This window comes from Carica papaya, chromosome 6 (genome assembly GCF_054855325.1).
Source record: "Carica papaya isolate Zhongbai chromosome 6, ASM5485532v1, whole genome shotgun sequence".
Taxonomy (NCBI): Eukaryota; Viridiplantae; Streptophyta; class Magnoliopsida; order Brassicales; family Caricaceae; genus Carica; species Carica papaya.
In genome coordinates, this window is record NC_142314.1 from 37,200,499 (window position 1) to 37,216,398 (window position 15,900).

The following is a 15,900-nucleotide window of genomic DNA, read 5'->3' on the forward strand; positions in this document are numbered from 1 at the left end:
AGTTATCAATATCACCCTTAAAAAATATTCTATACGAAATATATTAGTTTAATACAGGATGATAATACATTAATAAGTCGATATAAATGTTAGTATACATAAAAATATTGTGATGACTAATATATTTATATACGCCCTAAATAATTTATGCGGAATCCATTATCAACAATAGAATTAAAAATTACACAATTCCCAAATAGTATTAAAGACTTAAATTTTAAATAAATTTTTACTCCTTAACTCACTATCAATTATGTGATAGAAACTAAGGTAACTGAGAAAATAAAAGAATTAAAAAAGAACGTCGCAAAAGTACCTTGACGAGTTGAACAATTTCTTTACTCAATAAGAATAATGAAGAAAACATCACTTATCAAAAATATAATTTATAATTTTATTGCTTGAACTTGAGTTACAACCATGAATTGAATGTCTATTTATAATTGTAAACTATGTGAAATACAAGTAAATAAATCTCTTAAATTAATTGTAATAAATTACATAAGAAATCAAATGAAAACTAGAATATGAAAAAAATGACAAATATGATAATTATTACCATAATAGCGCGGATATGGTATCCCTTTGTGGAAACCTCTTAATGGTGGAGATCTTCATTAATTGTGGAGGTATCTGTCTTCAAAGTTTTGAGATTTAGTTTTTTATTTTTTTTTTGAAAGATTGTGATTGATTTATGAATATCTTGGAATTAATTGTCGATTATCCCTTAAACAAGTGATTTTGCTTGTAATTTTAAGAGGATTATGAAGAAAAAAACATGAATATCCCCACTTGGGAAAGAATCCTTCTTGAATTGGGAAGGTTCTTCGCACATGGGAAGATTTTCTTTCCTATTTTCCATTATTCTTTTTTTTTACTCGGAGTAAGATGCATTTGTCTTATCGTCATTGGTTAAATGGGGTTGCTCTCATCCTCTTATGGGCTTCCATTTTTGGGCAAACCCTCTCTTTATTGATCAATCCTTTAACAGATTTTAAAGTTTTTTTTTGATTGATTGGTTCATATTCTTGTGTTTGGTCCTTTTGTCCTTAAGATACTTTTTCCATATGGCTCAAATTTCATTATGTGATCTGTCTAACTTGGTTGTTTGGAGTTTTTTTTAGATAGGCTTGACCGCTCAGAGTTGTCTTTGAACAACCCAAACTGTGACCTCTTAGGCTTGATTGGTTTCTTGAATAGTCCAAGTCATCCACACTCACATCATCCACTCTTTCCTCGAAAATGATTTGTCCTTAAATCATAAATTTCTTATGTAGGAGTTCTACCAAATATGTTCCGTTCGAGATGATATCCTGCAAAATAGTATTATTAGCCAGAGAAATGTTTGATATAGTCTCTTATATTTCTCCCATCAATTATTCATTATTGGTTTTTTTTCTTGGTAGCATTTTTATTTTATTCTACGACGTAATGCTTATCTCTTAAGATTTTTTTTCCTATTCTCCCTTGACATCACTTTTCTCTTCTCCTGCGGATTCACTATTCCCTTCTCTTTTATCTTCACAGCTCATGTTCTTCCTAAGTATTTTATTGATTCTTAGTTGACCTTTGAGTGATTCTTCGAGTGATAATGATACAAGTATATGTTTTCGACCATTCAAGCTAAAGCAATAGTAGTTCCTAAAACCATCATGAATTATTTGTCTATCACATTATCATGGCCGCGCTAGTAATATATGACTAACATACACAGGCACAACATCACAAAGGACTTCATGAGCGTATCACCTAATAGAAAAAGAAATCAAAATTTTCTTAGTTACCTCCATATCCTCATATTCATGCGACAATTGTAACTTGTAGGGATGAGGATGTGTTGTGCATGTTAAGCCTAACTTATCAACTAGTATAGGAATAGTAACATTGGTGCAACTATCTTCATCAATTCGTAAGCTACATGCTTTTCGATTTAAGAAACATTGTGTACGGAATAATTATTCCTTTGACTGAATGTCTTTCCTTCAAGTCATAACATGAATTGGTCTCTTCCTCTTAGATTCGTCTTTTGGCCCTTACTGAATTATGAGTCTTTATAAACTTTTGTAGGAACTCTTCCATAAAAGACTTCATATTGGTTTGTCTGCTAGGCAATGACATCGTGAGAAACCTACAATAAAAATTAGTAAATAAAATAACACTCTCTAACATATTTTACTATTTGTATTTCACTCAATGTCTTTTACCTCTTAACCTTTTCCCTTCAAGTTTAATGTCAAAATTGAAATCATTTGAATTAAGATAATCAAGTTTTATTTATTATACTTCAAAGAATCCTAATTGAAGAAAGTGATAAACGAATCTATATGATAAAAAGAAATACACGAATGAAAAAATGTGTATGTTTGTGTAAAGTTAAGTAGTTAGAATGTAATTAGTTACTTAACGATGTAATGGAATAAAAGCATCATGAAATAAAGAACCCTATAGTCGAATAAAGACAATATATATGTTACTTTTGTTTGTATTTTTTTTTTATGATGGATGCAAAGATATAAAATAATAACTTAATGTAACAAACAAGGGAAAACCAATTCGGTTTATTTCTTACTTGGTTTCTTTTTTTTTTTTTTTTAACACTGGGTGATAATAAAGGTGTAAGGATAAAAAATGAAAGAATAGTAAGGTTTACATCGAGTCTAAACTCTAATATGAAATGATACAAAATTTAGAATTAACAATATAATTTAAAACTCACATAATTCTCAAATAACATCAAAGACTTAAATTCTAAATAAATAAAAGAAACTAAAGTACATAGAAAAATAAAAGAATTGAAAAAACGTCATAAGAGTACCTTGATAAGTAAAAAAAATTCCTTGGTCAACGAAAATGATGAAAAACGCATCACTTGTTGAAAATAAACTTTATAATTTTATTGGTTGAACTGAATTACTATTATGAATTGAATATTTATTTATAGTTGTAGTTCATGTGAAATACAAAAAAATAAATCTTATAAATTAATTATAACAAATTACGTATGAAATCAAATAAAAACTAGAATATGAATAAAATTACAAATAGAAAAATTATGACCATAATAGTTTAGATATGTCATCCCTTTGTGAAAACCTCTTAAATGGTGGAGATCTTTATTAATTACGGATATTTTTTTAAAGGTTTGAGATTTAGTTTTTTCTTTTATTGAAAGATTGTGAATGATTCAAGAAGATCATAAAATTGATTGTCGATTCTCTCTTGTGATTACAGTTTTAAAATGATCATGAAAAAAAAAAGGAAAATTCCCACTTGGGAAAGAATCCTTCTCGGGTTGGGCAGGTTCTTCACGCATGGGAAGATTTTCCTTCCTAATGCCCATGGTTCCTTCTTCTACTTAGAGTAAGATGAATTTTCCTTACTGCCCTTCGCGCTGAATGAGCTTGTTCTCATCCTCTTATAGGCTTCTACTTTTGGGCTAAGTCTCTCTTCTTCATAGATTCATCCTTCAATATAGGCTTTAAAGTCTTCATTGAATTTATTGGTCCATGTTCTTATATTTAGTCCTTTTGTCTTTAAGATACTTCTTCCATATGGCCCAAGTTCATTATATGATGTGTTTAAGCCTTTCTTTGGACAAGCTTAGCCACTATAAGCTATCGTCGGCCTGCCCAAACTATGGGTTTTTAGGCTTGAATGGTTTTTTGAAAAGTTTAAGTCATCCACGCTCACATCAATAAAGATTGGATATTAATATCTTATTTTGATAATCTTACTCTTATATATATTTATTTGTTCAATTTAAGTTAAGTCGTGAGTTTTTGTCTTCTCTTTTTGGAGTCTAGATTTTTATGAGTATTTTTTCGATCTTATTGATGTTGATAATTAATGAATCTATATCACTCTGTTATCATAATATAATATTTTATGATTTTTATCATTTCAAAAGTCAACTTCATAAATGGAAATATAGTTTGTCGAAAACCATGAAAAATAAATCAATCTAATCACATTAGACACATATAATCAACTTTGTCAACAAAATTACTACAACTTTTCGAGAATAAAAATTTTATTGAAAGTCGTGATTGATAAGTAAATTTATCACAAATAATTTTTTTTTTAATGAAACTGATTCAACAAATAGTTTGTGGAACGTAAATTAAAGATTTCGATCATAGTACCTTTATATTTGAACTCTCTCATATAAGTTGACAAAATAGGAGATTAGTAAGATGCATTTTAAATATTTCTTCATATAATTTAATATTTTTGTAGGTAAGAATTGTGGGACTCTCTTTTAACCCAATTAATAAATTTATGTTATACTATAGAAAAAGTTAACAAGAGTGTTACTGTACTACCTGAACCCAAAATTTGATTCGAAATTAATTTTAACATTTTAAAATATATAAAGATCTATTTTTTTGAAATTAATAAATTTTAATTTAATGTGAAATTATGAACAAAAAAATAGGTTATGGATAAAATTAAAAACAATTTTGGGAAAAAATAGTGAAAATTTATGTTCGAATGGTGTTTTTGAAAGAAAAATCAGAAATTAGGGATCAAAACACAATTTTAAAAAATTTTACCACGTAAGACCACCCAGTCAGCAATCTCGACGAACTGGAACGCGTTGAGTGGCAAGGCACGCTGACTCGATGCCATATGGGAGGCCACGCTGGCGATCGGCGTGCCCCGTGATCGGACAACCCAGAAGTCTTTCCGCGTGCGTGGACGATCCGGATCCGTTCCCTCCGCAGGGGCATCGGACGGTTGCGATCAAACGCGATAAACGGTTCAGATTTATTTCTTCCTTAGACACGATCAGATGCTCGAGATCAAATACGATGAACAGTCTAGATTCGTTTCCTCCTTAGGTGCGATCGAACGGTTGAAATTAAACGCGATGAACGGTCCAGATTAACACGATATAGGTATAAATATTTCGTATCACACAGAATCCGAACCCTATCCGCTAGCCCCCTGTCGGAGAAGGAAGCCAACCGCCGCCCCACCGGAGCCACATCCAACTGCCAAAAAAAGTAAAAATTCCCCTACCCGCTCAGAATTCGATTCCGAGCACCCCTGTGGTCATATGGGAACAAAACAAATGGTGGGTGAGCTGGAAACTATGGGCAAAGTCCGGCGCCGCCATGGGTGGCGGTGTGGTCATCGTGGCACAGTGGTACCGTCATGTTGAAACCCCAAAATTAGCCCAAAAAAAGTTTTTTAACACGAATTTTGGGTTTTTGAGTATTTTTAGATACGTAAAGCGTGTTTTAATCTCCATAGAAAAATTTAAGAAATCTAGAGGCCGCCAATAGGCGCAGTACAAAACTTGGTATTTCGAACATCGATTCGGGTAAGAATCACTCACTCTATCTCATGTTATAGTAAATTAAAGCTTAATAATCGATAATCTTATATTTTGTAAAAAGTAAAAAAATCCTAACAATAATTACATATTATTAATGGAAGCGGAACCAGTTAGTTATTATTGTTTGTCCTGTTTAACTGATTATTTGATTTTACAGGTTTAAATCCATGATAATATACTGTAATTGGTAAAATAATTCAATTGTGTTTTCTTGATGCATGTATTGTTTGTCTTCGTAATTTACGGTTAATTTGTGAAACTAAAAATTAAAATGTAAACGGAAAGTTACTTAGTTAAGTGAATAAGTGAATGATTGTCTTACTGGATATCCTGAGAGATGGTAAATGGACCGGATACATAGAAAATCCTACCGTGAACGTTACCTCATACCGGACGGGGTATCGAGGGGTGATATTTTTTTGTGCTCATACCGAACAAGATATGGGGACGACCCGATTTACCCTCATACCGGATGAAGTATCAAGGGATGGTATTTTTTGCGCTCATATCAGACGGGGTATAGGAATGACCGGTTAGTTGACAAAATTTAGATATTAGTTCACGCGTAGTGGAATATCCCTATGGATCCCGAGAGATACCAATAAGCAAATAAAAAGAAAATATTGTTGTTCTTGCCCACTTGAAAATGAGATTATGATGTTGTTTGAGTTATTATTTTTATAAGTCAATTTTAGAAATCTTGCAATAGTAAGTATGCAATAAATAGTTTTATTTATGATAAATGAATTTACTTAATTTAAGAGCTCAATTGGTTGTTTTTATGATTTTTACCAACCTTCAGCTTCTGTATCGCTGAGTAGTGTGATATTCTTACTGGGATAGTATAACTCACCCTTTTATTAATTATTTTAAATCAATATGACTAAGATTCAGATCCCGATTCATAAAAAAGTTGTGAATAATTCACTACCCGAACTCCCTTAAAAAGATAGTGAAAGTTGTCCTAAAATATTTAGTTGTTTACTTTTCATTTATTTATTTTTTTTATTTTCATTTGTTGTTTTAGAAGGGATATTCACGTGACCCTATTGTGTATTTTGAACTATTGTATAAGAAATGTAAACTCTAACTCTATTATTTCGTTTTCGCATTCAATTTATAATTTTATTTTCTTTTAAGTTCCGGACCTTTATAGTTACATTCTTAAATTTGGATATAATAATGATGGTGATGGATAAGTTGATCAGGTAATTAATGTGGATATTCATTTATTTATAAGGTCTAATAATTGATCCATCTTTTTTGCTATAAACAAGGAAAAAAAAGCAATCGTTGGTGCACCATAAGATGGACCCAAGCCATATCACAATAGTCCATATGAAGATAGATCTTGAGATCTCTAGGTGCTTAAGACAAAATTAAGCTACCCAATAAGATGTTGTGGGCTCAGTGGACTAATATATAAGTGCAAACATTACGTTTGCAATGAATATGAGAAAGTTGGATCTTCCCGTTGAGATTGAACATATCACTAATCCGGGAGGACACAATATAATAAGCAACACCTATATTGCATGAGCAAGGACTTGACATGTATAGAGTCCACATTGACTATGAGTTTCTTAATACCAATCCGGGAGGACACAATATAATAAGCAACACCTATATTGCATGAGCAAGGACTTGACATGTATAGAGTCCACATTGACTATGAGTTTCTTAATACCGATATGTCAGACAAGCTTAAAGCCCTTAAAGACACCGTGGAACTTGACAGATAAAGCTCTATCAGCACTAAGATTACTAATAAAATCGATTACCCAATCACTATTGTTGTCCTTAATGAGGCCAGTAGTTGTCACAGGTCTAGGGTCACCAATCGTTGAGTCGTCCATGTTAAGCTTGTATCACTTAGGATACGGAGTCTTCCACCCAACCTGAGTGTATCTAGATAGAACATCCATAATTGTCTGACGGTGACGCAACCAAACTTCCTGAAATTTTATGATTGTAGTGATGATGTAAAAACTAGATAGGACAATGATTTGGTCAACATATTCAAACACAACTTCATTCCTCTTCTTTACAAGAAAAACAATAAGAAAATTACCTTTCAGTTAGTGATCCCATGCAAGCTCAGGTTGGTGCTAAAATACCTATTGATTAACTTATCAAAGGGAAGAGAAAAAAGATATTAGTAAAATGGTTATTAATTAAGTTATTCCATACCTAGGTCACAGCATGGGCAATCTGTATGCTATCCTCCCTATCAAGCCTTAAAAAAAGTTATGAGATTGACTGACTAGTTATGAGATTTTGGTGGAGAATCTTGGATGATAGAAATCTCATAACTAGTCAGTCAACTCTGCGTGCTTATAAAGAAGGTGATTCTTACTTTCATGTCTTTTTTCCAATGTGTATTAAAATCCTGTAGTTTCACTTTGATTAAAGTCTTTGACTCGATGAATTTAACTCTATTAACATTAAAGCATTGTTAAAATTCCTTTTGATTAAATAAAGGAGCATGATCCTGACTTGAAAAGTATGAAAATCAATACTGATTATGCATCCACCATAGAAAATACAATTTAGCTATGGAAAATCCAGGCTCAAAAAAGGATTGGATATACCAAATTCATGTAACAAATTTTCACCATTATATAAAACTTCCATAGAACCAAGAATGAAGTGAAATTGAAATTAACATTGATTTATGCATTGGCCATAGCAAATATGATTTGGCTATGGAGAATCCAAGCTAAAAAAATGATTGGATACACAAGATCTTATGCAGTGCATCTTCATCATTAGAGAAAACTTCCATAGAACCAAGAATGAAGTGAAAGAATGGAAATTAACATTGATTTATGCATTCACCATAGTAAATATGATTTGACTATGGAGAATAAAAGCTAAAAAAGGACTTCAGACACAAGATCTTATGCAGTGCATCTTCACCATTAGAGAAAACTTCCATAAAACCAAGAATGAAGTAGAAGTATGGAAATTAAATTTGATTTATGCATTCGCCATAAGAAATATGATTTGACTGTGGAGAATCCGAGCTCAAAAAGGATTGGATATACCAGATCTTAAGCAAGGCATCTTCACCATTAGAGAAAACTTCCATAGAACCAAGAATGAAGTGAAACTGTGGAAATTAACAATGTTTTGTTTATTCGACATTGCAAATATGATTTGGCTGTGGAGAATCCAAGCTTAAAAAGGATTAGATATACTAGATCTTAGCAGTGCATCTTCACCGTTAGAGAAACTTCCATAGAATCAAGAATGAAGTTAAACTATGGAAATTAAAATTGATTTATGCATTCGCAAATCAAATATGATTTGGTTACGGAGAATCCAAGCTCAAAAAGGATTACATATACCAAATCTTATACAATGCATCTTCACAATTAAAGAAAACTTCTGTAGAACCAATAATGCAAGTCAATATCAATAGCATTGCATGGAAAATCAAGTGTCTGCTTAAGAATAAGACATATGCACAAAGCTTCACATTAACAGTGTGGCAATGAAGGATGATGAGGCCTTAGTATTTGCAGTGAAGTTAAATCTAGATCAAATACTCGTTGCAGCCAAAGTTGGAAACAAAAACAAATCTTCAAATCCTCTTACAGCTAAAGTTGAAGTGTTTGATTTGCATCAGAGAATATCACTCCAAACTCAGTAATTCACAATTAGCTATTGCTCACGTATCAGATTTGTCTCTACAACTTTGTTGGTACATTGAGAAGATATCTCAGAATCAAAAGGTATAATGACTAATTTCTCAAATTATATCATTATGTTGAGTTAAGAAAACAAAAATCTAAGAAGCTCATCAAATTGTTGGTTATGTTAGGTTGACCATGTTGGCATCTTTTGTAAATGTCTTTTATTAATAGAACTTTATGCTCATGAACATAAAAGGAAAGTAAGTAGTGAATGGGCAAACAAGAATTCATCTTCGAAGAGCTTTATACATGAATTTGTAATTGTCACTTTAATTACTTAATATATACCAGACAAAAATTTTAGATTTCTTCATACAAAAACTCAAGCACATGAACCACAATCCAAGCAAGAACCCAGTAAAATGGAAAGCTAAAAGAGAATGAAAAGAACCCAGTAATTCATGAAGCTGCATTTCCATGAAGATTTTCATTTTGATGATCTGAGGATCGGAAATGGAGGCAACCTCAACACTGCTTCCTCAGTCTCAATCGGGTCGGATCTCAAAATCTACCCAGAAGAAAACAAAAAAAAAACCCACAGAAAATGTGTCAATACAGATTCAGAAAAACACAACTGTGTGAATATGAAGAGACAGGGAGAAGGAGAGTACTGGGTCTTGAAGGACAGGCTTGGTGTCATCTTTTGCAGGTCGAAAAGGAGGTTTTTGGGGTTTCTCACTTTTCAGCTGGCTCTGAGGACAGTTGGTGGTGGTAGCGGCGGAGATGGCGCTGGTGTTCATTGAAGCGAAGCAATTAATCGCCTGTTAAGGGTGTTAATGGTGATCGCAGGTTTAGGGTTTGTTCTTCGCCAATATGGTGCGCTCGACTCGGAGAAGAAGATGATCGGCGCCCCATGTTAATGTTGAAGAAACGACGTCGTTCTTTAACAAAACACCTTTTTTAAAAAAAAAATAAAGAAGATTTTGATATTTAAAACAATTTATAAATTCTAAAGGAATTTTAAATACTGGGCATAATTATAACTAATCTATTAGTTTAAAATTTTAATGAAATTTTAATTTTTTAAACAAATTTTAATTAATATTAATTACATAGGTTACATAGGTTTAAGCTAATTATTAATTACATAGGTTAAAATTAGTATTAATTTTAATTAGTGTAAATTAATATTTTATGATGATATACAAAAAAAATTCCTATAAATAATAAAACATAAAAATCTTGAAGTAAAAGGAAAAAAAATCATTTTCTAATTTTAATACAAAAAACTTTTGAAGGAAATACATAAGCAATCTCAGAAAATTCCAATGGCGGCTTAAGTTTTTGAATCTGATGATTTCCCGCATTGTTCACGTCTTACTACAACGGTCAAAAACCATCAATCATCTTCTCCAACTCCACTCGCTGCTACTGAAAACTGCCATTGACCGTGATAGTAACTTCGTCTCCCTGTTCATATCATCTTCTTGCTCGATTTCAATCCTTTTTGCGAGACAAGTTCTCGATAACTTGCCCATATTGCCACCGGTTTTTGCTTGGAATTCACTCATAAGATCCTTCACGAAAAGCTCAAATCCCGTTGAAGCAATTAAACTCTTCTCTCAGATGCTGGAATCCGGCCTTAAACCGGACAAATTCACATACCCTTTTGTTCTAAAAGCAAGCGGTCTGTGTTCGATGATCAGTCATGGTGGGGCTGTTCATTCAATGATTTTGAAGGTGGGTTTCGAATTTGATAGGTATATAGGGAATACCCTTTTGAGAATGTATGCGGCGTGCGGTCAAATTGGGTTTGCGAGGCAGGTGTTTGATGAAATGCTTGTGAGAGATGTGGTTTCTTGGAGCTCTTTGATTGCGGGTTATGATGCGTGGTTTGTTCTCTCTTTCTTCAAATTACTGGTTTTTTTAGTTTCTTCTGGGCATTTTTTATATAAATTACGTGAGCTGGAAATAAATTATTTGAGTTAGAGATCATGTAAGTTGTTGAATTAATTATGGTGATATCAAGTCCTTCGTTCTTTTTTTTGTTGATATGACTTGATTATGAGAATATTTTGTGTATATATTGGGAAATGTTCTATGCATATCCTGGAGAATATTCCGGGGGTCCTAGTACTTAAAGGTCAAAAACTCTATTTGTGATATACTCTCAATTTTTGTCACGGTGAAAAGTTTATTTTTGATCTCACACGTGAATATAGGTATATTTGTCGAATCACGTTGAATCTTATGTTTTTTCCTATTTTACTCTTTACTTTGTATGATTGTGTGCGTATTAGAGATTTATTTTTTCAACAGCAATTGTCCACGGAATGCAGTTAAGATGTTTCAACAAATGAAACTAGCGAATGTGAAGCCAAATTCAGTCACTTTTGTGAGTTTGCTTTCGGCTTGTACCCGATTACTTGATTTGATCAAAGGGAAATCTATTCATTCCTACCTTGTGGTCAATAGCATGGAGCTTGATGTTGCTATAGGCACAGCACTCCTTCTGATGTACTCTAAATGTGGGCAAATTGAGGAAGCAATCAAAATTTTTAATTTGATGAGTGAGAAGAATTTGCAGGCATGGACAGTCATGATTTCTGCTCTTGCAGATAATGGTCGAGGTTATGTTGCTATTTCCTTGTTCATTCAGATGCAACAAAGTGGCCTGAAACCAGACAGCAAATTGTTTTCAGTGATCCTGTCTGCCTGTAGCCACACAGGTCTAGTTGATGAGGCTCGAAGATTTTTTTATCAGATGCAAAGATTTTTTTGTATTAAGCCAACAATGGAGCATTATGGGTGTATGGTGGATTTGTTTGGAAGAGCTGGCTTGATTGAAGAAGCTTATGGGATCATAAGGGACATGCCAATGGAGCCTAATGCAGTGATATTAAGGAGCTTCTTAGGTGCATGTAGGAACCATGGTCAGGTTATTAGAATAGACGATAATCTGAGGAGACTTCTGCTAAAACTAGAGCCTGAATTTGGATCAAACTACGTACTCGCTGCTAGTGTTTCTTCTCTTTCTGGTTCTTGGAATGATGCAGCTCAACTGAGAGATGCCATGAAACAAAAAGGTTTGAAGAAGGTTCCTGGATGCAGTTGGATTGAGTGAGTAGGAAGCTAGCTGAGGAAGATTCAGTGGAGACAATCAAGTACCAAGAGGGGACTTACGCTTCAGGTATGGAAAAATGGACATGTTTGACAAAAAAGTCAAAGATATGAGTGCAACAAAGATGGACATGGACTAGTATTAACGTGATCTTTTGTCCATTGTACCACAATGTATTATTACTTCGTATCTGAAAATTCTGGTTCAAATTTTCTCCTCATTTTCTACTTGTCAGAACATTGATTGGTCACCAGATCAAGCTATGGTCTTATATCATGAACAGTTGCATTCCCAGGATTGTCTGCACAATCTATCTCCTGGAGAAGCATCTGTCCTGTGCTTTCATTTCATGATGTGTCTTTCTTTTCTGCTGAAAACAATGACACTAATAATTTCCATTTCTCTCCATTGTACATGATTAGACTCTTGGACAAAAGATGAAATATCATAAAGGAAAATCAATATTTGCATTTTGTTCACCGTTTCACAATTTACAGGGAAGAGAAATAGTGCATCTCTTGGAGGCTTCCGGTGTTATCTCTTGGAGTTTTCTTTAAAAAATGTACCAAGTAAGGAACTTGAATTAATGTCTGCCCCAAATTTATATTTACTTGTTGAGTTCTATCTTATCTATCGAGATTAATTTCGGCCACTATTTCCAACTTCCATGACTTATCTATAATCCTCAAGTTCCATGATTTTTCTGTAATTCTCTGGAGCAAACCTTTTGCAGGGACTGAAATTTCTACCAGAGTAAATGAACATGGTATTAGGTACTGAAAATTTTTTGTGCATGGGTCTTTGACTTAAGTTTATGCTGCACATGATTGCAGTTTCTTCGAGTCTGGAGCTTTGGACCTTGGATACTGTTCCTAGCATAGAGAATCTCAGCTGCAAGTTGGGTTTGTCAATGCAAGAGGGTCAATCTGGGTACTTCCGCTCATTTTGTGCCTTCTCCAAGTGAAGCTATTGTTAATACAATATTGTTTGAAATGGTACTAAATTTCCTTGGATGCACACAGCAGGTTTGTTCAGCATGCGTAATATTTGTCTTTTACCAATTGATTATAACTATTGATTCATTGGAACCATAACCAGAACATTTGGAGACCTATAACTTGTGTTTCCAACTTGTAAATTACCTTATTCTAATGGGCACTGTAGTAACTGATAAATATTGTTATTAGCAAGAGAACCTCGCTTGGTTTTTTTTTTCTCTTTTCTTGTGAATGTTCATTATTACTATTGAGAACCACGAATGGTAACTGGTCTAGCCAAAGACAGACCTTTTATCACATGTCCTCACATGGGAGAGTTAAATTTCAACTTGGATACAATACGAAAATATTCCCTCTATTATAAGATGGGACTATGGGACAAAAAGTTACCAAGACAGCCCCAATAATTCTTCCCACTAAAACATTAGGACACAACATTTGGGAACAAGATATTTACCCATAATATGTGCATATTTTCCTACATCATTCACTAGCTAGTATATCCTTCTTCTGTATACTCCACTCACTGCTTGGGTATCACTCTCTGAACAGTTCATGGCTTCATCTCCCAGATCAAAAACTTCAAGTTTCAACCTATCCGAGCAGTGGCTCCTGATGGCAGCTATAACTCTTGTCTGTGGAGTCCTGGGTTATCTTGTCTATGATGCAATAATGGCTACAGCATCAGAACTTCTGCAACGTTTACTGGTAATCTCTCCTTTACTTCTGGTTGTTGTGGTCCACTGGCTCTCCTCAGGCAGCCATTTTAATTTCCCCATGCCGGGTTCTGAGCCTGGTGCCATCCACCGAGCCGGGGGCTCTCCTTGGGGTGTGGCTTTCGTTCTTCTGCTGCTCTTCTTCCTCATATCATATCAACCTTCCTTGCATGGCTTTCTTTTTTAGTTTATGCGCCTCCAGTCATATATATATATATATGTCTGTGAGAGTACTAGTGCAGATTAACTTACATCCATCAAATTAGTATTTTCTTGAGAGGAGCTGAAGCAATTGTGTAATCTTGATAAGAATATGACTTGTATGAAGTTGTGCCTCTTCGAGTAGCTTTCTGCAAAAGCCACTTATTTTAGAAAGTGCTTCTGTTATATGGTAACCTCAAGATAATCTTGTGAGTAGACGGGTAGATCACAATAACATTGTGAAAGTTATCTCTGAATGATGTTAGTCCATCAATTTGCAGAACATAATCAAAAGCTTCTTAGGGCTCATTAGGACAATCAAGTCTTGTTTCAATCCTGTAGTCATTCCAACTTTGGCAAGCAGACTAAAACACTGCATTAATTGGTAATCTGAACTACTAGACTGTAAATATGGAAGGATTTATAAATTAAAAGTTTCTATAACCTCTACAATTAGCACATAGTTAAAGAGCTTATAAACTCTGTAGCTTATAAGTTCTTGTATTTTAAGTTATAACCCACATCTCGTTACATATCAGATTAAGTTAAAATCCACTGACAAACTAGATCATAAATGTGATAATCTTGGCAAAATGTAAATAATACTCTTATGCTTTCATTGCTTTCCAGATTAGCCTCAACAGATTAGTACCTAATACTTGTAAGGTTGGTGTGGTATAATATTGGTGGTAAATTAGGTTATAAACAGATTATAGGACCACTCTGATTATGAACTGGGATTGTACTTTTTTTTCTCAGCCCCACCCTCAAGATAATCTCAGATCTCTGACTGTATATTGTATTGTTCATTGGTCCCCATCCATCTTCATATATTCAAAGAAGCACTGCAAAGTCAGCTTTCCTGCAAAAAATTGACAATCCTTTTAGGGTTCCAACTCAACATTTCATTATATCTTTGTAATTGGAATGGTGATTTTTTTAATAGAAAATGTATAATAATATTCTCAAGAGCACTAAAAGGAGTACAAACCCCGTATATAAAAGTGTTTACAGTTCAACGAGAATTTAACTAATATCCCGATCGATCTGTAAATACTTTTGTATACGGGTTTGATTTCCTTAATATTTTTGGATATATTATTATGTTTTTCTATTTGAAAGAAAAATTTTATTGAGTAACTTTGCTTTTGCTCCTCCTCTTTTTCTTCTTTGAACTTTTAACAAAAGTTTTAAACTTTATTTTGCTATCAGAATATGCACTGCATATTTCAATTCTATTGCACCATAGATTTAAAGGGTGAATCCTACATATGGCATCTTCACTTTTGGGTGTGTTTAGTTTTATTGCTTTAATTCTTTAGATGGTAGCTTAAACTAGTTTTAGACGATTTATACACGCTAGTTATAACATAATCTTCAAATAAGTACATACGAGAACGAACAACTCATTTATCTTAGATGATTTATACACACAAGTTAGAACATAATCTTCCAACGAGTACGTACGAGAACGAACGACCCATATCGAATTCCTGAATCCTTGTAAGATCAAACTTAAATTTAATTGTATGAACCCAGATGGGTCCTTACAATATGATGTTTGTTTTTCATTTCAGATTCATTACAGACTATGTTGTATTGTGAAATAAAAATAAAACTATGTTTTTCATTGAAGACACAGGAGAAGACACATGGGGAGAGAAGCAAACTGGCAGATGATGTGATGTATCTCCCATCTGTAAAAATCAATGAATCAGCCAAAACCAACACCTGCAGAAAAAGCTGAATTCTCTTTGATTGAACCAGGACCCCTCGATCTATTCCCACGAGAATCTAACGGTCGTGATTATATACATAGATGTGTACTGTGGAGCAGAGAATTATCACCTTGTCAGGTTATTGTTTTCGCGTGTGAGAGTAATTG

At 33.5% G+C, this 15,900-nt stretch overlaps 2 protein-coding genes across 3 annotated transcripts; one reads left to right on the plus strand and one right to left on the minus strand.

Moving 5' to 3' along the window:
• Positions 1-9,265: 9,265 nt before the first annotated feature.
• Positions 9,266-9,905, minus strand: LOC110809585 (uncharacterized). The gene is made up of 2 exons (XM_022035462.2): positions 9,651-9,905; positions 9,266-9,547 (listed from the first exon to the last, which is right to left on the minus strand). The coding sequence occupies exons 1-2, from the start codon at positions 9,777-9,779 to the stop codon at positions 9,467-9,469; spliced, it is 210 nt and encodes a 69-aa protein (XP_021891154.1). The 5' UTR covers positions 9,780-9,905; the 3' UTR covers positions 9,266-9,466.
• Positions 9,906-10,210: 305 nt separating this feature from the next.
• LOC110809571 (pentatricopeptide repeat-containing protein At5g66520-like) lies at positions 10,211-13,094 on the plus strand. Of its 2 annotated transcripts, XR_002538845.2 has the most exons (4): positions 10,211-10,871; positions 11,299-12,169; positions 12,598-12,669; positions 12,934-13,094. XR_002538845.2 is itself a non-coding variant. In XM_022035442.2 (2 exons), the coding sequence occupies exons 1-2, from the start codon at positions 10,333-10,335 to the stop codon at positions 12,101-12,103; spliced, it is 1,344 nt and encodes a 447-aa protein (XP_021891134.2). In that variant the 5' UTR covers positions 10,211-10,332; the 3' UTR covers positions 12,104-12,450. The 2 variants fall into 2 exon arrangements, 1 of the variants encoding a protein (XP_021891134.2); XM_022035442.2 differs by lacking the exons at positions 12,598-12,669; positions 12,934-13,094 and having other exon boundaries at positions 11,299-12,450.
• The last annotated feature ends 2,806 nt before the right edge of the window (positions 13,095-15,900 follow it).

Bases quoted from the DNA above. Each gene is read 5' to 3' on its own strand.
- LOC110809585 (XM_022035462.2), bottom strand. From the start codon at position 9,779: ATGAACACCAGCGCCATCTCCGCCGCTACCACCACCAACTGTCCTCAG. The intron at 9,548-9,650 runs GTACTCTCCTTC...TCTTCTGGGTAG, and splicing joins AGCCTGTCCTTCAAGACCCA to ATTTTGAGATCCGACCCGAT.
- LOC110809571 (XM_022035442.2), top strand. From the start codon at position 10,333: ATGATTTCCCGCATTGTTCACGTCTTACTACAACGGTCAAAAACCATC. The intron at 10,872-11,298 runs GTTTGTTCTCTC...TTTTTTCAACAG, and splicing joins ATTGCGGGTTATGATGCGTG to CAATTGTCCACGGAATGCAG.